At 44.3% G+C, this 25481-nt stretch overlaps 2 protein-coding genes across 3 annotated transcripts in view; one reads left to right on the top strand and one right to left on the bottom strand.

Annotated features, from left to right (window-relative positions):
• trabd2b (TraB domain containing 2B) overlaps positions 1 to 18306 on the bottom strand; it is a 48586-nt gene extending 30280 nt beyond the window's left edge. Inside the window, exons 1-2 of the mRNA XM_088313188.1 lie at positions 17576 to 18306; positions 14230 to 14799 (exon numbers count right to left, since the gene is read on the bottom strand). Of these exons, the coding sequence (XP_088169314.1) occupies positions 14230 to 14799; positions 17576 to 17689 (684 nt within the window). The 5' untranslated portion in view covers positions 17690 to 18306. The remainder of the gene's footprint in view (positions 1 to 14229; positions 14800 to 17575) is intronic.
• The window catches only part of LOC148324823 (uncharacterized), a 40760-nt gene extending 21658 nt beyond the window's left edge, over positions 1 to 19102 (top strand). Inside the window, exons 3-8 of one of the 2 annotated variants that reach the window (XM_088313192.1) lie at positions 9549 to 9673; positions 9751 to 9867; positions 10719 to 10770; positions 10830 to 11140; positions 12506 to 12596; positions 18780 to 19102. In XM_088313192.1, coding sequence (XP_088169318.1) covers positions 11010 to 11140; positions 12506 to 12596; positions 18780 to 18902 — 345 coding nt within the window. In that variant the 5' untranslated portion in view covers positions 9549 to 9673; positions 9751 to 9867; positions 10719 to 10770; positions 10830 to 11009 and the 3' untranslated portion in view covers positions 18903 to 19102. Of the gene's footprint in view, positions 1 to 9548; positions 9674 to 9750; positions 9868 to 10696; positions 10771 to 10829; positions 11141 to 12505; positions 12597 to 18779 lie in introns of both variants that reach the window. The other variant, XM_088313191.1, reaches the window with a different exon arrangement.
• Positions 19103 to 25481: the final 6379 nt, after the last annotated feature.

Here is a 25481-nt window from a genome sequence, read left to right as displayed (position 1 = left end):
ACGTTAATTTCCCCCTGCTAATTTGTGAACACGAGAGCTAATCAGCATTCGACTCGAAGAGTGCGATAGCGGCTATCCGGCCCATATGTTGAGCTGTCGTCATCCCGCCGCTGAGTTAAGTTGAAATCATGCTGCGAACAGACTGATGTCACTGAAGTCATAAACGGCTTTTTTTTTTCACAAGCCCATGTGATATTTTCTTCCATCCTTCCGCCCTTCATTCTTTCCCCTCCGAATCATCTTTTTTGTCTCTCTTGTCTAGGTTTCCAGGGGCAACGCTTCCAATTTGTTTGGCTCAGCGAAAACGGCAGCCAAGTTGAGGAATAAGATTATTTTTGCTCAGATTTTGTCTTCATGGCTCAACTGATTTTTGTTCACGGATTATACTTTTTCTTTCTCCAGCCTTTGCAATGAATCTTGCCTTGGCAACAAAGCATAAATATAATCAGCGGCGTGTGGCGTGGGTGTCGGAACGCTCCCAAATAGTCGCACACACAAACATAGCATGCTGCGAAATCTATTTATAGCCCGTGTACAGTCGCTTGCGTCAAGCCAGCCTCATTTATAGTTGCCCGTCATTTGCCAATTGTGAGGACACGGCTTGAAAAGTAAAAAAAGATCCGTCTATCGCCATATGTCGAAGATGTCGGAAAATGGAAATCATCTCGCTGTGGGGACCGTCAAACTTTTGAAGCGTCAGTCCAACATTAGCAATAACAAACCAAGAGTGAAAATGTGTCCGATTTTTGTCATTGATCTTATACTCCACTTCAAACTTTGCTTGGACTTCATTTCTCGACAGCCTGTAAATCTAAACTTGTATGCGTGTTGAGAGAGCAATGAAGGCAATTACCGCTGTGATTTCCACATAAGTGAGATGTCCTATGTGTCAGCTTTGTTGGGGGGGGGTAAGAAGGGATTGAGAAAAATGGACTTGTAGTCAAAGAGAATGTTGTGTTTAGGTCCACAGGCCGCGGTGATGGTGATGCATTTATGTTCCACTGGGACAAAGCATCTCTCTCTCTCTCTCTCTGCCTCCTTCTCTCTCTCTCTCTCTCTCTCTCTCTCTCTATCTCTCTCTCTGCCTCCTTCTCTCTCTCTCTGCCTCCTTCTCTCTCTCTTTCTCTCTCTCTCTCCCGCTCTCTCTCTCTTTCTCTCTCCCTCGCTCTCTCTCTTTCTCTATCTCTCGCTCTCTCTCCCTCTCTTTCTCTCTCTCTCCCTCTCTCTCTCTCCTTCTCTCTCCCTCCTTCTCTCTCTCTCTCTCTCCTCTCTCCGTCCTTCTCTCTCTCTCTCTCTCTCCTTCTCTCTCCCTCCTTCTCTCTCTCTCTCTCCCCCCCCCCCTCTCTGCCAGTGATGTCTACATGTGTTGCTCCACTGTTTGTGTTCAAACATACATTGCTGAAAGGGTTGACGAAATTGGCTGAATAATGAATTGTCTCTCGTTAAACACCACTAAATCGTATCCCAAGGCAACACCGTTTTAGTACACCGACTCGATTGTATGATCTTCAGGTTTTTTTTCACACCTTTCTGCATTTTGGCGTGTTGATAGCAAACACTTGTAGTACTTCCACTCCAACAAGACTTTTTCTTCTTTTTTTTTTGCCTGTCAACAGAACAGCGGCACCCTCGGCTGGGCCGCGTGTCTGCGTACGTGTTGAAACCATTACCTTTGACAATCATCGAAGGGCGAGGAAAGAATTCGATGGCGAGCTTGTGATTTATTCCAGATCCACATTGCAACACGAAGACAAGACTTGAGTGCTGAATCCAAGTCTTGACATTGATAATTATCAGGTGTTGGTGTGACAAAAATACTTAGCTTTTCATTATTTTTGACAGTTGCACTAGAGGATATCACGACAAGATTCTCTGCATGGTCTATTGTATGTTGACTCTTTTCTCGCCAAACTGCGACTTTAATCTAAAAAAAATAAAATAAAGTGAAAAAAAAATCTTAAAAATTACTTTACATGCAGCATGATTCTTGAAATTTTACACCTAAATGTTTTTGTCTAGTGTAACTTTTTCCTCAAATATGTAAAATTTTTCTTGAAAATGTAATTCTTTTCCATAAAAAAAAGAAAAATTCTCATGCATTTTCCTTCAAAATATATAAATGTGACTTTTTACTCAAAATGTTTTATCTTGAAAATATTCTACTTTATTCCCTTAATTTTTCTCAAAAACATGCAACATTTTCCCAAATACGCAAGTTTTTTTTTCTTAAAAATAACTTTCTGCAAAGATGAATTTTTGTCCTGAAATATACCACTTATTTGTTTTTTTAATAATTTCCTTTAAATAAAGTTTTTCTTGAACAAATCTGACTTTTTTTAAATATAGAGTTGAGGTCAATTGTGATTTGAAAATTACATTTTACAACGTTGCAATATTGATTTGAATTTGAGTATTTTTTTTTAACTCTAATAAGTACAAAAGAAAACACTCGCTCTGGCCGTGGCGCCGATCCGCCTTCGACCTCAACCCGACACCCACTAGCAATGAAATTCACATATACTGAAGAGGGAGGAGTCGTGAATAAAATACGGCTTATTAATAGGACGCTGGCTGGACCGTAGCGCGGGTGGTCTGGCTTGGTGAGTTGACATATGCATCAAGAAGCAATAAGCATGCGTGCGCAGCCAAGTTAAATTCAACAGACTGATGGTTAGATTGATCTGCTGCTTTTGGATTTTCAGTCAACTCAGCTGTGCGCCAGGAATCCTCACAGGAATCCTTGCTCGCATTCCACAAACCTGGGAAGTCAGAAAAGGTTGGGGGAACGTGTATTGGGACACCGTTTAGAGTCGAAGTCTGGGCAAATCGATATCGACGGTGTCATTGGGATGTGATGAAGCTAAGCGGGAAAAACATTTTTTTTTTGTTTTTCCCACATAAACACGACATATTCTTGTAATATTGTGACTTTTTTCTATTAGCCTTGACAGCATAGAAGACAATATATATATTTTTGAATTATTCAATTAAAGGTGAATTTTTGTATGAAGGTGGAATGAAAGAAATCCAGTTAATTTATTCTACCTTTTTGGACTAGCGTATTTTCTGGGCTATAAGGCGCACCCATATATAAGCCACAGCAGCACTTTTTGGGAAAAAAAAAAAAAAAAAACTTACCGCACCAACTTTGCTAATTAAAACAGAACAGACCCAAGAGGAAAAAAATCTAGATTCATTAGCGCATTTTCTGAACTATAGATCGCCCCCTACTGGTGAAAGAAAAATCCACAGAAAAGCTGCACCCTTGTAATAGCCGCATGGTTCAAAATCGAGTAAAAAAGTAGCGGCTTATCGTCCAGAAAATACGGTGAACTTTATACAACATATATTCATTGGGCATGAATATCTTTTTTGTATAATGGAAACTAATTTCAAATTTGGTTGAAGTGCATTTGTCTGGACAGGCAAAGGTCAATTGTATGTAAAAAAAAAAAAAAAAAGATTCATTACGACTCGTTTGCAACCACTTGACAGTCAAATGATCTATTTATGAATTTGTCAGCCAGTTTGTTCCGTGGAACATTTTCCCAGCCGTCTCAAATGCCGCATCTGTCTCGGCCAACCAAGCTGAGAAACTGCTTCGAGAGTTGATTAGTCAACATAATTTCATATTTTTATAGTCTGGAGTGACCTGAGCAGGGTTTCTATTTTTCTTACGGGAGGTTGGCAGCATACTTAAAACACCTCTCCATAAAATTCCACTCCACGTGGACGACAGACCAACGGCCAGCCACCCACTCGGCCGTCGCTAATGAACACCAAGTAGAATTATGACCACTTCTGGCAGCGTCAACAAACGCCGCTTCGTAAAAAAATGAGGAATTCGGGGCCCTGATCGGCATCGCGTTACATTGTGCAGGTGTACCTAATAAAGTGGCTGCACAGCGCACAAGAGCGCTTTTTAACGTGCAGTCCGAGGCCTTTCGCACATAGCTTGCACTCTGTGATTTCTTACCTGTCCGAAGGCCGCAAACCGCAAAGGCGCTGTGGAATACGAGCGCCACGTGATTTACTCTCCTCTATTAAAATCGGCGTATTAATAGACTCGTCTTTATTCGAAGACAGCACGCGTTGGAAGCTCCACCTGCTCGTCGTTCGGATGCTTTCCGCCCCATCCGGAGCGCACAATCGCACGTGTGTGAGCGACACAGCGCGCGTATTCATCTGGCGGGGGCCCCCCCCACACGCTGACATGTTTCCCCGCTAATCTGTTTGCACAAGTTTGCCGCCAACCGCTGGCCAATCACGCTCGGTCACGTGGTTGCGGGGGGGGGGGGTTCAAACTCGGGTTCGCGGAATGCAGTGCTGCACGCGAGTGGGGTGGGGGGGGGTAATGGAGCAATTGTAGTTTTAAAAAAAGCAAGAATATATTGCCTCCAGTGCATATATGTGGATGTTAAATTTTTCATCCAATGAGATGACAGCCTTGATGTGTTGCCATGTCAATCTAATCTGCCCATGGCATGTGCTGTCTAATTTTATATATAAATATTTATTTATTTATAATAATTATTATTTATATATGATTATTATAATTAATATTATAATATTTATAATATGTATAGTAAATTATATACAACACTTTATATTAGCAATGTCAGTGTTTGCTGAAGAAATCAGATTTTTCACATTTTGTGTCCTTCAATTGGTTGTTCAGAAACTTGTCCATGCTCCCCCCCCAAAAAATAAATAAATAAATAAATAAAAATTGTTGTCCACTGACGTAGTCGGCCACAAAGATGTACTCAAATGCCGAAAGATGAGAGATGAGCCACCCACCTAGAGTCTCGTGGTCCAGTGTCTCATCTTACTCCTTTTCTTCCTTTCGCCGTCCTTCCCGGAAAGCGGAGCCGACTCACTAAGTACATCTGATTCCTCGTCTCATTTGCGCTCCGTAACGCTGCCATGTGTGTGATATTACGTCTAAACGGTTCCAGGGCTGGAAACGCCGCCCCCGTCAACTGACAGGTGAAATTGAGCGTGATATAAGCCGCGCCGGAAAGGGGAAGACGGCTTGAAATAAAACTTGAGAACGCGATGAGGCCTCAGTGAGATATCGTTTTGGTTGTACATGCAGCACACAGCGCAGAACACTTTTGAAGTTTAAGAGAAGTGGCCGTCGCAAGAAGGCACACTTGGATACCGGCCTAATTACTGTTTTTTATTTGATTGGATTACATTTACACCCTGAACTGGTCGCCAGCCAATCGCAGGGCACACCTAGACGAACGACCATCTGCACTCACACTCATACCTGCGGGCAATTTAGAGTGTTCAATCGACCTGCCTCGCATGTTTTTGGAATGTGAGAGGAAACGGAAATACCCGGAGAAAACCCACGCAGGCACGGGGGAAAACTTGCAAACTCCACACAGGAAGCGGAATCGAACCCACAACCTCTGCACTGTGAGCCCCTCGTGCTAACCAGTCGTCCACCGTGCCGCCCCAGAAACTTTCACCCAGTTGAAAAATCAATTTCTGGATTTCAGCAAAGGAGTGCGCCCCCCACTGGCAAGACATGAAACTGCTGCGTGTATAGTACACCTATTTTACAACAAAACTGAACCATATTTGCAATTTCATCTACACCAATGGATGAAGTAGTGAAGCAAAATAATAAAAATTTACATTTTCATCCCGCTTAAGTCCACTCCCACTCACGTGAACTACGTTATTTTCCATCCACTACCCCTTGTATTCCCGCCTTCTCATGATTCCTTTACTCCCGTGGTACGGATTGACCAGGTCACACGTCAAACGCGGGCTAGCCCAAGTTATCTTTGCGTTATGGAATCCAAAATGTGAGATGGAGAGGAATCCAACAATGCTCATCGGTCAATCAGTCAACTTCTTGTTCAGGATCCTGAAATGGGTCCCTTGGTGAAAAATCTGGCCGCAGATACGTTCTCCCGACCGCTTATCCTATTAAACGTCATCTGCGCAGACTAATTGGCTCAGGTTGGTGTCGTTGCGCGATGGGGGGGGGCTAGCGTGGGTTTAGCCAAAATGATCGAGGGGGGAGGGGGTCACAGGGAGGCCAGTGATGAAGGACACCGCCCCCTTCAGTCAATCAGGCTCAGAGAAAGTCGTGGGAATTTCAAAGGTCCAAGCGGCATTCGGAGCGTTCTCACCCGGGCAAAGCGGCGTAAAACACGTTCGTTAACCAGCGGGGGTCAGACGGATTTTAAACGAGATTGACGTAACGTGAGGCCGCGTGTCCCCCGTTTGGATTTTTTTTCTTTTTTCTATGAATCTCACTGACCCACAGTGTTTTAAGAGGTGCGGTGGTCGCACATCTGCTTCCTCCTCATCTTCAGGGCACACAACGACAAACAAGCATTCCCACTTACGGACAATTTAGAGGATTTCCCTGAAAGCTCTAGGAAGGGGCGGTCCGAGCTGGAGTGATGCCCATTAAGAGAATCCCCAAAGGTGATTATTTTTTTTTTGTATGAAGGGGAAATGAAAAAAATCCTCTTAAATTATTCAATATTGATATATATTTCTATTTATTTATTTGGTGATTATTTTTGTGCTTAATGGGCCAAACAGTGTTAAATTCCAACAAATAAAAATGCATAACTTTTCAACCGTGATTAATTAAAAATAAATAAATAATACAAATTAATTTGACACAGTAAGACGTACCGGCTCTAATTACTCCTCCAAGTCGCTAAAAATACAAAAAGGCTGTGATGCAAGAAGGGCGCCGTGTATACGGGAGTGCAAATGATGTCGAGAGGCGAGTGACGCGTTGCCGAAGCGCTCCACTGGCTTGTGCGTAATGCGGACACGGCGAAGGGTGCGCAGGAGATGCTTGGGTCACATTAGAAGTGGGTTCAGTGAGAGGGCTGCGCTAATTCCACTTAATCCTCGACAATCCTGCCTCACACACACACACACACGCACGCACACACACTTGCTCTCTGCTGGCACCTTTTTATGACTGCTACTCAGTGTGTGTGTGTGTGTGTGTGTGAGTGAGGAAGCAGGACCTGGAAAGTTGCATGCCAAGCCGCACTGGAAATTGTTTTTCTTCCACCTGGTCCACACGTACTCGTTGTCGCGTGTGGTTCAACGCCCGAGATAAATGCTAAATAGCGAGCTGACCTCACAACTTGATGATTCATTTCCCCCATGACAAATAATGGAAATAGAATCAATCCAATTTTGGATTGTACTTTTTTCGATCATAAGATCTTTTTGTCATGTAAATTCCAATGGAAATTTACCAGAACGTGTCATGAGATAATTGTCCCCACCTGGTTACAATTTCCCTGTATTAATGGTTTAGGTCATAAATATAGACCGCAAAATCATTTTAACATTTTAAACTCATTTTTAAAAGAGTACTCTTAAAAAAGGAAGCAATTTGGGGGGAGTGTGCGCGAGTGTGTGTGGTCGAGCGTACTGCTTCATTTCGGTCAGTCGGTAGGCTTTCTTTTGTTTTGTTTTTTATATTAATTTGGTTCATTTTCCTTTATTTTAGCGTAAAGCCTCACCAAAAAGTGTGCATTAAATGTGATATTTACATTACAATAAATACAAATTGATTTATTGCTTCTTTGTTAAAAAAAATACATTGCATCGAAAAATAATCGCATGATCAATTAATAATATAGTAATATTTTAATAATAAAAATACAATATATCATAATATAAATATATAATAAATATGATAATAAAGTAATATTGAAGCCATTTTTTTATTATTATTATTATTGTTCAAAATTATGCAGCCCAAGTGTATTGGCTTTGTGACCCACAGAAATTATTTATTTTATTAGTAAATTAGCTTGAGACTCGGTGAAGCAGCATGTGACTCATTAACCTTGAATATATTTGAATTTTAAATAAGATATTTGTAATCACCAGGCAGCTCAATGTTTCGTTGTGTGTGTGTGTGTGTGTGTGACATCAGGTGCCCTGTTCATCAGAAGACCTCATACTGTATTCCGTGCAACTGCTCCCCTTCTATCAAAAATCAAGAAAAAAAAATGTAACTGGTGAAAATGCGGCTGCTCATCACACGTATTGTACACACGCACATCAAAGATACTATTCCGCTTGAAAACTAAATATGAGCTACCAAACTTATAAAACAGGGACATCCCAGTAGACAACAACATTCCAGAGGGGCCAAGTGGGTCTCGGAGGAAATCAGTCCGTCACATTCCAGCCTGTGATCAATCAGCCCGTGGCCCGGACAACCTGAGATTAACCTCATTCAACTTCTGGAAAACTATCTGGTCTTCCATCCCAAAACAACTCGTCAACGGCGGTGTGTCACCTTGATGGGAAAAGCAGAAGTACAGGGTACTGTGATGGATGGCTTTTGCTATTAATCCCGAGGGAAATTCAAGGCCTTTGCGAGCATCTCATTAGAATTCACCAGTGGCACAGAAACACTCTTACAACTCTTGAAAGGTCCGTCTTGAAAATGGCCTCGCAAGCGTATCTGCAATTAAATTCCCTCCTTCAGCCATTGTGGTTTAAAAAAAGCAAAAATATATTTTAGATTTTCAAACGGTCGCCAGTGACAACTTTCGGGTGTGTTGATTCCGCATAGTTCCGCCCCCTCACGAGTGAGTAACCAATCACAAGCCGAGTTCATCACCTTCTACGTAAGACCAGCAAGAAGGCCTTACTGTCCATCAACGGTAAAAGTTACCTCGAGACACAGAATAGACACCCGCACAATTGTGTCTGAAGGCCTCGGACTATTACTGGTATCATGAAATCTGCCTGGCAACATGAGCTTGCTGAATTCTGATTGGACGCTCGGCGAGATTTTTAAACCGTCATAGAATCTGGTGAGAAACCAAGTCTTAGTAAAACAAAGTGAACCAAGTATGCAACTATGTCGCCACGCTCCCTGACATGTTTTTTTGGCCTGTTTTACTGCCACTTCTCTCAGATTAGAGATAGAACAACAAACATATTTTTTTTCCTCCCGATTTTTGTGCTAATTGCTCAATTTACCTCTTTCAACTTTTGATGAATGACTTGTTTCCCACACACTAATAAAAACTCTAAATAGACTACTTCTTGAAGGCTCACTGATCCCCCCCGCCCCCCCCCCGTCCACTTTCACTGTTTTTTCTTCTTTAATCTCATGTTTTCCTACAATTTCTATAAAAACACTGTGTGTGATTTATCCTCCGTGTCGAGCAAACACCCCTTATTTTCTCTGCACCTCCATCTCTCAGCCAGCCTGCCGAGTCCTGGCCAGCATGTAATTGTCTAAGTGCTTCTGGATGGCAGCGGGCTATTTGGTCATTAAGGAGGGCGGGGGGGGCTATTAAGTCATTAGGGCAACAGTGGGACCGCCGTCTGCCTGCCGACGCGAGCAGATGATCGGGGGTTGATACGCGCCACCTTGCCGGTTTTTTTTTTTCCGCATATTTGCGCAGATAATTATAGCCTGGATGCGAAGCACCCTCAGACGTCCTGCTTAAAGAGAGGATACACGTCCGCCCGCGCACTTTCAATCTAATCCCCTCCTCTGTCATCCCTCGTTTTTTCAGTGTGTGTGCATGTTGGGTGAGCAGCAGGACAACGGCAGCCTCAGGACACGACAGACAGGATGATGGAGCGAGCAGAAGTTCAGACGCGGAATGCTTTTTTTTTCATTCATCGGACGCTTCATTAGGTACACCTAATCTCATGACATATGAGCCAAAATAATTCATATCATCGTCAAATAATTTTCGGGACCTCACGTTACAGTTGTCGGTCCTCCAGGAGACCGGGCCCCTCAGTTTGAGAAACCACATTTTTAAATGGATCCGGTCAAGGTACAGCAAACGGATGGAAAACTGAAAACCGAGCTCCACCTTACCAACGGTACCACGCCTCCTACTGTCCTCTCCTCCGCGGTAAAAAAAATCGCCACACCTTTCAAGTCCCAACTGGTGTAAAACTCGCTCAAAGGTTGGCCTCCTTGCTCCGCTGCCCAGACTGACCCCGGCAGACTGCCAGTCTCCTTAGCGCTCTGCTGCCCCTCTGACTCCCATACCGCCTCCCACGTGACCCCTGAACCCTTAACCAGGAGTCAGGCGCCACAGATATGATGCGGTTTTTTTGTTTTTTTTCCTTCGACACAGGCCAGTGGGCTCAGCTTGTAACGTGACACAGGGGAAAAGAATAAATAAAGTTGTTTATTTGCTAGGAGGCCCATTGAGCGGAGACACCCTGGAGATACCCGAGCTGTTATCTTTTATATTTGTGTGGCCTCTAACAAAAGACCATCCCCGCAACATTCTTTATGAAGGCCTTCATTTTAGGCAATACGCCAAGGTTCACGGGTTACGAACGAGTTCCATTCGTACGTTGGTGGCGTAATTCCAAAAGTCGGAATTAACTCTCTACTGCCCCCTATGTTTCAAAATATCCAAATACACGTATTATACTTCATTTTAATACAATAAAATTAACGTTTAGACATTCACATGACAATATAAAAGTGACCTTTGTCGGCGCAATACAAGGCCTCATTTTGTGGCGACGTCGCTAAATATAACGTCACGTCATTGCCGTGCATAAAAAAAATATGACCCGGCGGAATTATTACCATCACATGCTTCATGTTGCAAGTGGGATTAAATTAAAATCTAATATAAACTCAACCCTGCTATTTAAATATCTTTGCTGATTGGTTCTCCCCATCTTCCAGAACTCTCCCTCGGCCCACGCAGAACGCATTTTGGACTCCGGATGACGTCAATGACGAATACACGCGACCGTCAGGTACTTCAAAAATCAAATTTTGTGCTTGCACCCTTTAACGAGCCTTCGCTTTTCTCCAGACGGGGTTATGCGCCTATTAAGCATCGGGCTTCACAGCTGACCGCAGAACGCGCCTGTCGAGCGACATCAGCGTCAACGCGACGAGGCAAGAAGCATGCGCCGTGACCGGCCATTGTTTCCGCATTCTATGAAGTCGCTCCGGCGTGATGAGAACAAGCCACACCTCGCTGTGATCTCCGATGGCCTGTGGCGAGATCTCATGCGCTTTGATGCTCCGGCGACTTGCCGCGATCGCCGCTCCGAAAACGGGGGCTGCCGAGGAGAAACGACTTCCTCTGAGCTCGCCCGTCTCTCAGCGGTCGGAGACCAGGTGCTTACGGATGACGAATGACCTCTTCTCTTGTTTGGAAAGAGTCTCTCGCAAAAGTCAGCGACATGATATTGTAAGCCGCCTTTATTGGGAACAAATAGCATGTCGGCCGGCAGGCTTTGGAAGCGTTCCCAACGCGGATTTCCCTTTTTAACGTGACTCATGTTTCAGATTAGCTGAAGCAGTGACCACACAAGCCCAGTCGGCCTCCATCTCGTCTCACCGACTTCCCTCCGATTCCCCCACCCGACCGCCTTCGCGTCGATCGTCTACGTATCGCTCTGACATCAGCGAGCCGATCAAGCGTAGTGTTCAGATTAAATCACAATAATCGTTTCCATGACAATTATTGGATCCCAACATGTCCGCGTCGACCCAATTCGAAATCGAGCTAAGGTTACAATTCGAACCTTTCCTCAAATGTCTTGAAAGTCATTTTGTTTCGAGGGTGAAATTGCCAAAACCTGTCAACCAATGACGTGTGACATGGTGAATAGACAAAAGAAATTAGACGTGCCCCTTAATGCGTTATTTAAACGATCATGGTTTGGCAACATGCATTAGCTCCTCTGAAATCGTAATTCATCGAGACATTTCGGGCAATTGCATGCTTCCAAATCGGTGTCAAATTTAGGGAGTTGCGTGACGGAACTTGACGAGAACCACAGATTGAATTGAAGGCTCTGGACAAAGAAATGCTCAAACTGAAACATTCACACCGAAATGAGATCCGAATGGCTGCACAGGAAGAACGTGAAAACTCCACATAGACAGGCCAGAACCGAGATTGGACCCCCAAATGGCAGAACCGTGAGTCAGTTGTGAACTGTGAGGAACTTTGATTGAACGGACCCGGGACCAACAAAGCCTGGCTGTAGCGGACTCAAAATACCGTAGAATAGAACAGACCCAAGAGGAAAAAAAAAAATGGAGATTTATTTTGCGTATTTTCTGAACTATAGAGCGCCCCTAGTGGTGAAAGAAAAATCCACAGAAAAGCCGCACCTTTGTATTAGCCGCATGGTTCAAAATCGTGAAAAAAAACTAGCGGCTTATCGTGCGGAAAATACGGTAGCTGTTTAAGTTTGTTTGTTCCAAAAGTGGCCACAATTTGCCAGATTTGCAGTAGACTAGAGCAGGCTAAAAAGCGCATCAATGCGGCGGCCATGTTGGGAGGGGCAACTTTCCCAACAATAGCAGTGAATGGACAAATGTGGCGGCCATGTTAGCGAGTCTTTGTCCCTTTAAATGTCATGAAAAAGTGACGGACGTTAGCTTAGCATCGCCGCGAGCGCCAAAGGAGTGTGTCGTATCAACCTCGTCTTATCTTTGCCCTTTTTTTTTTTTTCCTTCATGATGTTTCAGATACATGACGGCATCGACTCATAAAAATATGGAAGAGGCTCATGAACGCGACCAGATGCACGCCATCCTCCGGACCCCGAGCACCAACAAGGTAAGTTTAAATAAACTGTCAAACTTTTCAAACTGCATTTTTAGGCTATAAAAAAAGGACAAAACAATTTTGGATATGTTTTATTTATTTATTTTTATTTTTTTTATAATCTATAATCGAGGTTCCTCCATATAAGAAAAGTTGTTTCGATAAAGTTTAGGCGGTGCATTTTTTAAACCTCCCAAATGGCAACCCCGCCCCCCCCCCGACAACACCTTTTTTTTTTCCACGCTGACAACGACTGCTCAGCATATTTAGGGCGCCGCAAAGCTTCCCGGCACGGAAGGTGCACGCGCGCATGCACTGCCACTGTGACAGCGTCGTTAGGAAGTTGCAATGAAAGCGAAGATGCCCATGGCGTGTTTGTCGCTAAAATTAGCTGGCGGGGCCCCCCCTTTGCCCTATCACGTGGAGGCGAAGGCCCCAACATATTCAGTCGTGCACGGAATGAAGATCTGCATGTGTGTGGACATGGCCTGCATGCAAAGCACATGTTGGGCTGGGAGTCGTCGTGCATGACGGAGATATTTCTCCTCCTCTGTTGACATCAAAAGAGCAAAGGAGAGCATAAATTTCAGCGCAGCCGCGTCTTCCTCATGCTGTCAAGGCACATTGGGGGATTTTATGGGACCTCCCATGAGAGGAAAAGTTTAGGATTTGCTTCGCTCATTTCTTTTTAATTGAATGCACCCGCGCTTAATTTGTTCATCCCCAAAACGATGAATTCAAGATTGATGCGATGCTCGTGGCGTTATGGGTTTGATCCAGTCAGCTTTCGGTTGTTCGTCACAAGAGAACAAGTCGAGAGCTTTGTGCTCTTCTCACCTCGGCCGATCTGTCCCGTGCTGACGTTGGACGGCCGGTCAACTGAGATCACTTTTTCTCCTCCTCGTGTTTTCTTCTTCCACGTTTCTTTGAGAAAAGCATTCAAGTGCTGGATTTCCTTTTGGGATTTTGGTGTTCATGCGGGTTGGCTTGTGTGTAGCTTCTCATGCCCCCTAAAGGCCAAGCGTGGCATTGCAAGGTTGAACCTCTTTCAGTTATTACGACAAAGCAAATTTTCACCATTTAGTTTTGCACATCTGTCTTGCTTATTGTCAAATTGGACAAGTTTGGCGAGGTTTTTTTTTGAGGATGGCGACGCCCTCAAAATTCACCAAACGACATTTCAAGAGGCCCAATTACAACCCAAGCTGAGAGAGATAGAAGAGGTTTTGGGTGGGATGCCAACCCTTGTTTTTCACGTAAAACACGTTTTTGCAGTTATAAAAAAAAAATTGTTCTAAAAATGACAATGCATTTCAACGGGCGTCAATTATATGCAGATTTTTGCTATTTGCCGACCGGCTATTTCCCCCGCCAACAGTTGAGGGCCCCACTCTATACCAACTTGATACATCTCGAATGCCGTAAGATTTCTGCATGTCAGGGAGGAGCTAAGTTTAGCCTGTGTTGTTAACGGAAGTGGTTGCCAAGTTTGTGCGTTTGCCTCATTGAGTAGCGATTAAAACTCTCGTGGTAATGGACAGTTGTATTGTTTTCCAATGGCCATTCCTATTTGGGGCAGGTTGCCATGGCAACCGCTGCCGTTGTAAGAAGATAGACTTAAAAGAGTAAGAACTCTTCTCCTTACCTGAGAAAAGTTGAGGCCGTTGAGGGGGTGACACTGCTCCTCCACCCGCTCCACCGCCCCTGTCGTTTTCCCCATCCTCTCGGCCTCCTGCGCCAAAAACAAGTCCAGCACCGGCGTGCCCCTGGACCTCACGTCCCACTCGGTCAGCGAGTTGACCATCAGCATCACCCACACGGGCCTCTTCCTCTCCCAGTTCCCCGCGATGGCGTTGAACAGGTAGTCGGCGTAGAGGCCGCGGCCGCGCTGGTCCGCCGTCATCCAGTACGGCATCATGTGCTTGACGTAGTCCAGGTGGCGTTTGAGGCGGCGGTACAAGTCTCGAGGTAGCAGAGTTTGGAGGTTCTCCCCGTGGGGGAGCAACTGGCAGCTGGTCAGCTTGGAGACGGTGAGCGGGTCGGTCAGGTCCAGCTCGAAGAAAACGTTGCGGCTGCTGCGGAAAGCCCGTTTGGAGACGTCCGGGATGAAGTCCCATACTCGGGTGTAAGGCACGTGGATGGTGCCGTACAGGTAGGAAGGGGGAAGCGGAGGCGCGCGCTTCACTTGCCATAGGAAGGAGTTCATGTCGCTTTGCTGGGAGCGGGATACAAGCAGGAAAAATGTAAAAAAATATATATATATATATTTTTTAATGATAGTACTTTATTATATTTTCACTTTTTTTAAATTATGTTTGAAAGAATAGTGCAAGTTTATTTTTTTTTTTTTTTTTATTGCTTCATTTTAGTTTAATTTGCATTTGTTTTTGTATTAGTTTTAGTTTTTTAAATATCCGGATTATCTGTCAAGTATAAGATTTAAAAAAAAAATAAAATAAATCACACTTGCCTTTGTAATAAAGTAAACATCTGACTTTCCAAACTGAAAGCTCATACTATTGACAAAGATGAAAACGAGGGAAAATGTTTACTCTAAAGTTAATTTCATTTACTTTCACAATCAAATGTACTTCCAGCTTTCAATTTATTAAGAGCATGTTCGATTTTATTCGAGAAATTAACCGCATCACAAAATCACGTTTGTCAAAATCTTCCCCGAGACGTCCCGTTGACCAGTGGAGAGTCCCCACCATTGGCCACCCCCTAGCTCCGCCCCTGAAGACACATAGAATCAGCCAGTCCTGGTACAGTATCTGCTCGACTCGACTCTTTTTGCTTCACAAACACCTTGAAGAATGCTTACAGATGTCGACGAGATACAAATTGTTGAAAAAAAATAAATAAATGTCCCGTTTGAAAGTTTCAAGGGCAAACATGAGGCCCTTGCGCACTCAAAGCGTGCTTCCAGCGTTGCCGTGGCGACAGCGCTGCTCATCAAGACAGAGATATCATTTGGGGGGGGGGCAAAGTAGATATGACGCCTCATCAGGCTGTGCTGCCATGGTGCCGTTTATAGAGAGGCCCACTTGTCTGTAAACAGACCTCCGTTTATTGTCGAGCTCCGTACGGCTCTCTTGCCAAAGCCTCTTTGGGCCCCGGGAAGCATTTGAAGGCTGCAGTGCAAATATACCGAGCGGAGCTCATATCGTCCGAAATGCTGAAAGGAGGCGGTGCCTTACTGGGAACATGCTAAGAGATTTTGGTTTGTGACATTTCTGACACCATGGGATGGGGGGGGGGGGTTGCTGACAAGACTGCATTGTTTGCGACTTGTACCGCTTATGTTACAGAAATGGAAATCAGTCAGAATTTTGCATTTGGGGCTTTGGGGTGGATCGGAGCAAGGTTTCCTTCAGTTCCAATTATCACGCGCTGCCAGTGCCGAATTTGTCGTTGGGGAAAGCGCACGCCAGAAAGTCAAACCGTCTTGCGGGACTCGCTTTTTATCATCGAAATTAAGTGCGATGAACATATTGCGATAACTGGCAAAGTTTCCGCCCAGACGAAATAAATCCAGGGTGCTTTATTTAATCCAGAGCGTCGTCGTGCCTTGCGGCAGGAATAGAACTTTAATTGAATTTTCAGTTTCAGACAAAGTGGAAGGCATTCTCGTTTTCTTCATTTTTTTGTGTGTGTGTGCACAGCATCCCATGTCATTAGTCATCATGTCATGCAGTGAGAAGCTCATACACACTCAAGTGAAGACTTTAAGACATGGAAAAGTGGTGAGCTTATGCGCTGGACTTCTTCGTAGAGCCTTGACGTGCTGGGCTCCTTTTTTTTTTTTTTTTTATGGCTGTAATTACTCTTAACACAAACCAGAGTGCGCCGTGCTGTGTTGGAAGTCATGTGAAGTTATGGAGCACCATCTCCTGAAGCTCACAATCTTGGATGAACAGTGCCCACTTGTTGAAACGGCTCGTCTTTAGCATGCTGTTGCACGGATTTACAACTTTTATTTTAGTTTTTGAAACATGCATACAAAAGATTTTGCCGAATATGTAGATTGTTTTATTGCTGGAATGTGCCCACTTTGCTGGAAGATCAGCAAACGTGTTCCAAGTTCCCCACTTGCACTTGTCACATAAACAGCTTTTAAAGCTGGCACTTGGTCGCCATTTCTCACGGGCATCAACTTTCACTTCCACCGAGTTCTCATTTTGACAATTTATTTCACTGAGAGAAAATTATATCTGCATTATTTTAACATGAGCAACATTACAGAAACGCATTGACAGTAAAAGTATTTTTGCTGATGTTTTTTTTTTGTTATGATAATACACATAGAATTTTAAAACATATTGCAAAACTGGTTTGAAAAAAATTCAAGTAAAAAATTCAGGAATCGATAACATAATTGTGAAAATGGCCAATCGTGTTTTGGTTTGTTTTTTTGGAGGTTTTTTTTCAGAAGAAAAAAAATGTTTGCGATAAATATTCTCACTTTATAGAAACATTACACTTGGATTTTTCTTTTTGGACGACTTGATTCTTGCATGAAAAAAAAAAAAAAATTTAAAAATCGCTATATAATAAAACTTAATTCTCCTTATGTCTTACGTTTTTCTGCTTCTTTTCAAATTGAGTTCCCAATGCATACCACTAATGGAATGAATGTTTTTTTGTTTTCTTTTGTAATATCAGATTAACATAAATAAATAAATAAAAATAAAAAAGTTTTTTCTTACTTTTTTTTAACCAAAACTGGATGATTTTTGACCCAGCAGTTTATCTTGACTTTAATTTGGTAACGTTTAGATTTTTATTTTTTTTTGTTCCGTTTTCTCATAGTATAGTTCAACTCTATCCAATGACGCTATCATGGAATTAATCTTTTTTTTTTTCTTACTTGATATACTACCAATTTCCATCCCTGATAGGAAATTGTCAGAATACAAACGTCACAAAATGTGACTCAAATGCACTTTTTGTTTTTGCTTTGGGTCCCAAAGCATGCACCATGCACTCACCGACTTGGGCGCGACGCACTGCTTCGGTCTGCCGGATGGCCGCGCGCTCCAGGGCGCCACCGGGTGCAGGAGCGCGCTCAAGAGCACCCAGCGGAGCCCCGGCACACACACCATGCTGTCGAGGTGACGGCAGGACCCGCAGCTTGTCGTCTACTTCCGATCTCCCTCCTTCGTGTCTTTCACTGCTCTGTCTGCGTCTCCTTCCAAAATGTCACGTTTGGAGCGGCCTCACATGAGCCGCGCGGCGGGGCGACCATCGCGCCTCCTCGCCATCCCCACCACGTTGCCTCTCCGGTGCCCCCAAAAGCGCGTCTTTCTCCTCTCTTCCTCCTCTCAGTGCACTGCAAGTCACCGTTCAAAAGTCTTTGGGAAGTTTCCGCGGTGCGCTCAAAAAGTTTGGAGCGTCTGTGCGCTGGGGGAGTGGGAGGGGGCGTGCCCCCCCTTTGCCCCCCCTCCTTCGAAAGAGGGGGAGTGGGGTGGGCGCAGGTTAAGAGGGGGATGACAGGTTTGCTGTAAACTTTGACTGCTTTGGAATACATTTGTCTAGCGATTTTGAGGCATTTACAAAAGCTTCCTTAATTGCACATAATGTAAACGCAAACTAACATTTATAACTTTTTTTTTCAATTCTGATCATATCTGAAAATTACTTACTTTCAGAATGAATTAATAAAAATAAAAAAACAATGATTACACTTTTTTTAACACATTGAGCTGAACGTTTTTCTTGTTCCCAAAAGGCCTGTTTCTCTCTATTGATGACACAAAATTTTTAATCATTTGCTAATCAGCATTTTATTACACCATATCTATATTAGTATGAGAAAATGTAGAGGGACTTATGCCGAGTTTGCAACAACAATCGGTTTTTAGCGCAAAACCTTCAGGCTAATAAGCAAAAACGAAATAATATCAGGAAAGCCTTCTAGAACAGCTGAACTTGATTTGGTGTCCGTCAGAGATACTTTCAATGATGCCAGGCATATTTCTGTACGTGGTTAATTCTGAACACAGCCACATCCCCGTTATAAGAGGGGGTGCACACTTGTGCAACAACATTATTTCAGTCATTAATTACTTCCCCCCACCTCCAATATACATTTGATTGCAAGGCGTTTAGCGTGTGCCGATTGTTTTCCCAACGCATTCCCCGAACGTAAATGAGTCATACATCATATGCTGTCGTGTGCTTCCTCCTCGGCAGCCTCGCATCCATCTCCGTCCGTTTGTGTTTGACTGGCCCGCGGCACGAGAGCGCGACTGCGCCGACGAAACGCGAGGTCTGTACGGAGATGATGAATGGTCACAAATAAACAAGCTTGAGTAAAGACAACAGTGAGAAGTGTTTTGTTGACTTTCCAGTCCGGCGAGCCCTGATGTGGAGCAGACCCGTTTGGAATAAACACAGAGAGGGAAAGTGGCCCCTTTGCTCCGCTTTGACCCTCGCCATTGTTCCAGCCGAGGGCCCGGTGACAGAGTCAAGTAGCGCGGACATTTATCACAGAGAGGCCTCACACCGGCGGCCCCCAGGACCCCCCCCCCCCCCCCCCCCCGCCCCGGACTGAAAGCTGACGGATATGATACAAGCAGTTCTTTGTCCCGGGTCGTGTTCGCCTGGCATCTTCGGCGACCCTTCGAACAGCCCGTCGCGATGCTCAATGCGCGTTCCTAAATCCGATTTAAAAAAAAAAAAAAAAACGCTGACGTGAGTTTTGTGCATGGACGCCATTCATGAAGACATTTCGTTTGCATCTTTTTTTTTTTCCTATCCTTTCTCCCCTTGTTGTTGCTGTTGTTCTGCCACAGGTGTTCGATTTCAGTGAGCGGTTGCAGCGGCTCGAATGTGGGAACCTGTGGAGTCGGCTATACGTGCTTTCTCCGCACTTCTCTCCTTTGAAGGAGCTCTCGCGCATTCTTGGCCCGTTAGAAAGTGGGCCTTCTCAGCTGCTGGCTGCAGGAGATTCCTGGACGAACTCCAGGAACCTTACGGCATGCCGCTCAACAGCCAGCGACCAAAGTACGTATTCTCCCAAAGACTAAAACATATTTCGTCTTGTGCTAAGGTCTATCGCCTCTCGAAAGTGAATCATATTTTTCGTTTTGAGTCATTTTACAGCCGCTGGTGGGTGATAACTGTCACTGGCCGTATTGTCGGAATCGTGCGGCTCGAGTGGAAGGTTATATACGGAGGAGGTATATGCTTATACCTTATACCGGTGCTTTTCAAATAGTGGGGCGGGTTCCCGTGGGGGGGCGCGGTGCGATGCTCAGGGGGGGGTGTGTGTGAATCTGAGGGAACATGCTTTTTTTCCACCGTACTAAAATAAAGTGTAATTGCACCTCCACTCCTCTAGTTGGCAGTGGCGCTGCCTTGGAGGTACGGTGAGAATCTCAGCCAACCCGGGAGGGGCTCAGAGTAGATCCACTACTCCTCCGCATCTGACCAGGATGCCTTCTCATGCCGGTTCAAGACCTACAGGTCAAGACAACCGCTGGAGCGATTGTAGGTTTGAGATTCACTGTTCGTCAAACACTTCTGAATCTAATTTAGATGTTGGGAGAGGCGATGCCTTGCTTTGACTATTATTGCTACGGTGGGCCAATATTTGGGGTTCGGGAGTGCCAGCTGGAGAGATTGCAGCTTTGGGAACTGCTACTGGCCATGAACTGGAGGATCAGCGATTGAAGGCCAGGACTGGCTGTTGAAGGGATTGCAGGCCAAACATTTCCAAATGAAAAGATGAAATTTCAGCCGTATTTCAAAAAAAAAAAAAAGATTTCTGGAGAGATTGCATGCTTGAGGCCTTGAGAAGAACAACAAGTATAAACAGAATTTTCCTAAGGGCGGTAATTACCTCCACCAAGGCGATTATGCTTTCATGACCCTTTGTGAGTGAGCCGTATTATGCAACAACTGCATAATCATTTTCCGTAAAACTCTCCGCATAAAAGGTCGGTGCTGGATTTTAATTCCCACCTTTGTTATCACTGTGTGAAAGGATTTTTTTTTATTTTTTTTTTTATTTATTTATGAAAAAGCAGCAGTGAAGTTTTCCGACCAGATACGGACAATTTGAGCAGATCCCAGGATGCCAGGTGTTCAGGACATTTGTTCCGCAACTGAGTATAAAAACCAAACGCTGCTTGACTTTGTTTGGTTCTGGTTCTAGAAACACTCAATAAGCCAGCACCGGATGACCCGAGGGATCTGGAAGTATCCTAGGGAACGCAAAGTTCTTGCAAAATATTTAGTTTCAAAACCATTCCGAGCTTTTTGGACTAACTGTTGGATTTTAAAATCAATTTTGACACGCAGGGCGCCGGTGTAGAGTTTTTGGGGGTCCAGTTTCCTGGTCCATGTAAGAAGTCGAACAGCTGCGGAATTCAGATTGACTTTTTCTTTACACCTGTAAATCTGGATTTGCAAAACTCTAATCTATTGAAAATGAACACATGAACCAGCTTTTCTGTGCCTTTTTTGGACAGAAGATGTTCTTCAGGTGCTATTAACTCATTCAACCGAGTAAAAAAAAAAAAAAAAAAGGGATCTTTGACGTCTTTAGCCGTCAATGGCAGTAAATGAGTTAATTGACCCCTAAACAGGATTTGGGCCGTTTTGCTATGAAACATCTGCAGCACAATCCTGCTTCCATTATACCCGACTCACCGAGGCTGTTTTATGCAAATCGTCAGCAAGAGGAAGCAACGTGGCCCCAGCGGTGCAGATCCAGTGTCTGCTTGTCCGTGCAGCTCCGTGGCTGCCTGTCTGTCTAATACCGAGCGGGAATCTCGCCTCAAAAATGCGGTTGTAACTCACCGCCTCCGCCTCCGAAATCATAACTTGTCTAAGAGCGTGTAATGAAAGCGGTGCCTCTTCTGTTACCCTCGAAAACCGCACCGCATGAGACACACACTCACTGGCTCGTTTAATGCGCGTGGGGGCCCCCTAGTGGCGAGCGGAGGATCCTGCACAGTGCAGATCCAGGGTGATATGTGTGGTTGACCCCGGGGTGCGAAGATGGAGCTTCAAAGAAACGCTGGAGATGATAAATACCGAGGAGGGGCTCATAGCTTCAGGCAGCCATATTTGAGAGGGGAAAAGTAACGCGGACGGGGACGGCCAAACTGAACAGCCCGTCTGTCTTCTTCCAGTTGGAAAACACACACACACACACAGAGAAGAGACACACGTGCTCACCCACTCCCCCCCTCTCTATCTCCACCCGTCTTCAGCTTTGGGCTCCAATATCCTCCGTCCCGCTTTGAAGATGTCAAAGAATAATATTGACGGAGTCTCCGGTGAAATGTTATTGTGGTTTCCCTTTCCAGACAGCTTGGGAAAAGAGGGAATTAGTATGTGGCCGTGGAGGAGGAGGAGGAGGAGGACAGTGTCAGGATGGGAGTGAATGTGTCCACCAGGTAGGGAAGCGTCAGACAAGTCCCGTGAGGGGACCCGCATATCAACAACGGGACCGCATTTTGAGGAATTTACCTCACTTACGAGCTGAGTCTGCAAAGGCATGATTGTCGGATACCTCGCAAGTATTATTTTAATTTCTTGTAAAGGAACTTGACGGCCTTCGTTCGCATGAGCAGTTATGTGCCGCACACTCAGCTAGCTGCTGCAGCTGACACACCACACCCTCCCATCAGATAGTCTCGGTATGGCGATTTAGAGTGCCTCGTTATTGGCCACGAGTGCATGCGAGTCCCGCAGAGAAAGGCGATATCGCAGTTTCTTTGTTTAAATCCAACTTGGCAGCTAGCGTGCGGACAGAATGTTTCTCACTGGGTTGGACACTTTAGAGTGCCTCATCGTCACGCCACCGAAAAAAATGCGGAGAAGATTCTCCGTAATTTCCACCAACAAATCGAGTTGAACTCAGCTCCTCCCTGACATACTTGCTTGACACAATTACTACTTTCCTATTAGCCAGGTTTTGTCGAAGTACAACGGTCGTTTCTCTTGCATTTTTAAAAATCTGTTAAAATGGTAAAAACTGTTGCGTACCCCGCTTTAAGTGTTCTGATTGCCCCTGGCTAGTTCCGTGGAGTGTCCGCTCTCGTATTTTGATTTAGTCCCCCCCCCCCTCTCTCAATCCCAGCGCAGTCTTGCCCCTCAGGGCATGTCAACAAGCGTACAGGATGCCTGTGTGTCTATCTTCATCACTCCGGGGCCCGACGTGACAAAAGGCAGGAGAGGGAAGATATAAAGTGACAGGGGTCACATTGGGTGTTGTTTCTTGAAAGCAGTGTCTCCCATGAATTTTTTTTTCCCCCCTTCTCATAGTTTGGGGGTGAAGTCAGGAAAGAATCACATGAAGGATTTGTCATGCTTTCAATTGTGAGGAGTTAATGAATGAATGAACACACGGAAATGGATGATTTGGGGTGCAAGGCGGTTTCCAAGTGGACATGTCACGGCAAGCCAACTTGAGGTCACCCGCAAGTGGAGGTTTGCTTGCCGTCCCTTATAAGGAACTCGTGCCGGTCTTTTTCTGCTTCCGCAACGGGACTGTGTTCACCTCTGCTGCGATGAATTTCAAGGGAATGATTAGAGCCGCTTTCATTGGCCAGGAAGCAAGTCGGTTGTGTTCACTCCCACAACGACGCCGACGTCCCTTTCTACCTTGTATGTCAGATTAGAACTGTGCTTCTCAATTATTTTCTGCCACGCCCCCCCCGCCTTAGCATGAAGAAAACAATTCGCGCCCCCCACACCACCACCCACTCTGCGCCTCAACTATAAATAATTGCATTTTCGTTCCAAAACAAACCTACACCTTAGCGTTAATACTCGCCATGCATAATGGCCAATGAGAGCGCCACTGCCCACTAGTGGAGTGGATGTGTAATTACACTTTATTGTAGTACGGCAGGAAAAAAAAGCACTTGAATTTACGTTGTAGTATTCCGTGTGCATGTTATATCTATATATATTTTCCCCCCGTGTGTTAGAACTAAAGGATCTATTTTTAAGTGGGCCGTAAACATACCATTACAAGCACCATCCCAACGGCCTGACCACACCGCAGTCATCAGCTATTGTGATGACCGTGTTTTTTGTTTTTTTTTCCCCCCCTTGCTTTTTTCCTCATCACACACTTCCCGCCTCTCTTCACGCAGGAGTGCGCCACATCAAAGCTGGCCAGCGAGGGCGCCCCGTGATGCATCCTCTCTCCTACTGATCACCGGCCATTGTGAGTAATTGTATTATGCCATAACCATAGAGGCTCTCGCCTCTCTCTGCCTCATTGAAGAGACGCAAAGTGGATGGATGAAGGCGAGTGAATAAGCCTCATCCTGCTGTTAAGCAAATCTACCTTTTGGCTTGCTCAGAATAAGATTTGGAGGAATAATCATTTTCTCCCCCGCGTGTCATTGCAATAAGTCTTGGCAGCGGATAATAGAGGCCTTTTTTATTTTATAATAATATGGAAATAGGAAACATATATTGCGTAAAAGCTCATTTCTGTCACATGCCGGTGCCAAATTGAGCCCTTGTGCCTTTTTTTGGGGGGGGGCAACATCGCGTGAACAGCATGTGTTGCATGAATCCCACACGCGACTTCCACATGAACTCCTCAAAAGTCAGGATTTGGACTCCTTTTGAAGATGGGCATCATGCTTCTTTTGAAGATTATCTGATTGAAAAGGGGCTTTTATAGCACATGTCTGCTGACCGCATGGCATCAAAGCTCACATACGTATGAGGAGAGCATCGGCGGACTGATGGGAAGCAGCCGCTAATCCGCTGTCTGCTAATATTGCGAGTTGACGGGAGAATGGAAACGGCTTGAAGGCTCTTTTGGATTTTTCGCAATATTTCAATCAGGTGGAAATTAGATCAATATCGTTATGCGCTGATTCATTTTTAAAAATCCCTGCAACTGTCGGTCACTTCTTGAGCATTCCGAGGAAATCACAATGCCCAATCACTGCTGAGCTATTTTTGGGAAAAGGGCCGATGAGATGGTGTGGTGCCCATGGGGAAAAGCTGCATTATATGACTTTAAAATCTGCATTTATTTGCAAAGGTAAGGAAAATTGAGTCTTGCTGCAAGACTAAAAAAAAATAATAGTATTGAAATTACTGGCACCAAAAATGTTTGATGGCCCGTATTGATAGTTTAAAATGTAAATATAGCAAAAATAAAAACAATAATTTCAAACTCAGTTAACATTACTCTTCAAAATAAATTTGTTACAAATTATTGGATTTAGAAAAAAAACACGACAAAGACTCTCTGCGACAACCCAGGCTAAACTTAGCTCCTTCCTTCCTCCTTCAACCAATTACTGAACTACTTTCCTGTTTAGACAGTGCTTTGGCGCCATCTTGTGGCATCTTAGCATGTTTCACAAAGCAAACTGAGAAAATAAAACACAAACTTCACTTTATTTGTATAATAATATACTGAGTTTTGTGTTTGCCGTGATGGAGAAGTGCACACATCCAGTTCCATTCCACGCAACCACACATTTTGGAGGCACAAAAAAAAAAATACGCGCAAAAAGTTATTTTGGTACATTATTAAACATTTTTACAACTAAAAAAAAATATTAAATATTTTGATTAGGCTCCAGCTCACTTGTAACCAAAAGTAATAGATGGAAAATAATATATATATATTTTTTAAATTATCTAATCGTGCAGGTGTACCTAATAGTGGATTTCTATTGACTGTTCCTTGCCTTAACCTCATATTTTTACATTTTATTTAATTTGATTTTATTTATTTTCCATTATACCTCGTTATGTACTTGCGATAAATACAGCAAGTCTCATTGATGAAATTTATGCGATTAGTTTTGCCCGACATAATGCGTTGATTTTCAAACGTTGCTTTCAAGTGCCTATAATTGCACACACACGTGCACACACACATGCACACTCTCTCCAATA

This window comes from Idiotropiscis lumnitzeri, chromosome 13 (assembly GCF_059441095.1).
Source record: "Idiotropiscis lumnitzeri isolate Australia: NSW breed Sydney's pygmy pipehorse chromosome 13, RoL_Ilum_1.0, whole genome shotgun sequence".
NCBI classification, from domain to species: domain Eukaryota; kingdom Metazoa; phylum Chordata; class Actinopteri; order Syngnathiformes; family Syngnathidae; genus Idiotropiscis; species Idiotropiscis lumnitzeri.
Note: the sequence above shows the minus strand (reverse complement) of the source record. Positions and strands in the feature narration are given on the sequence as shown.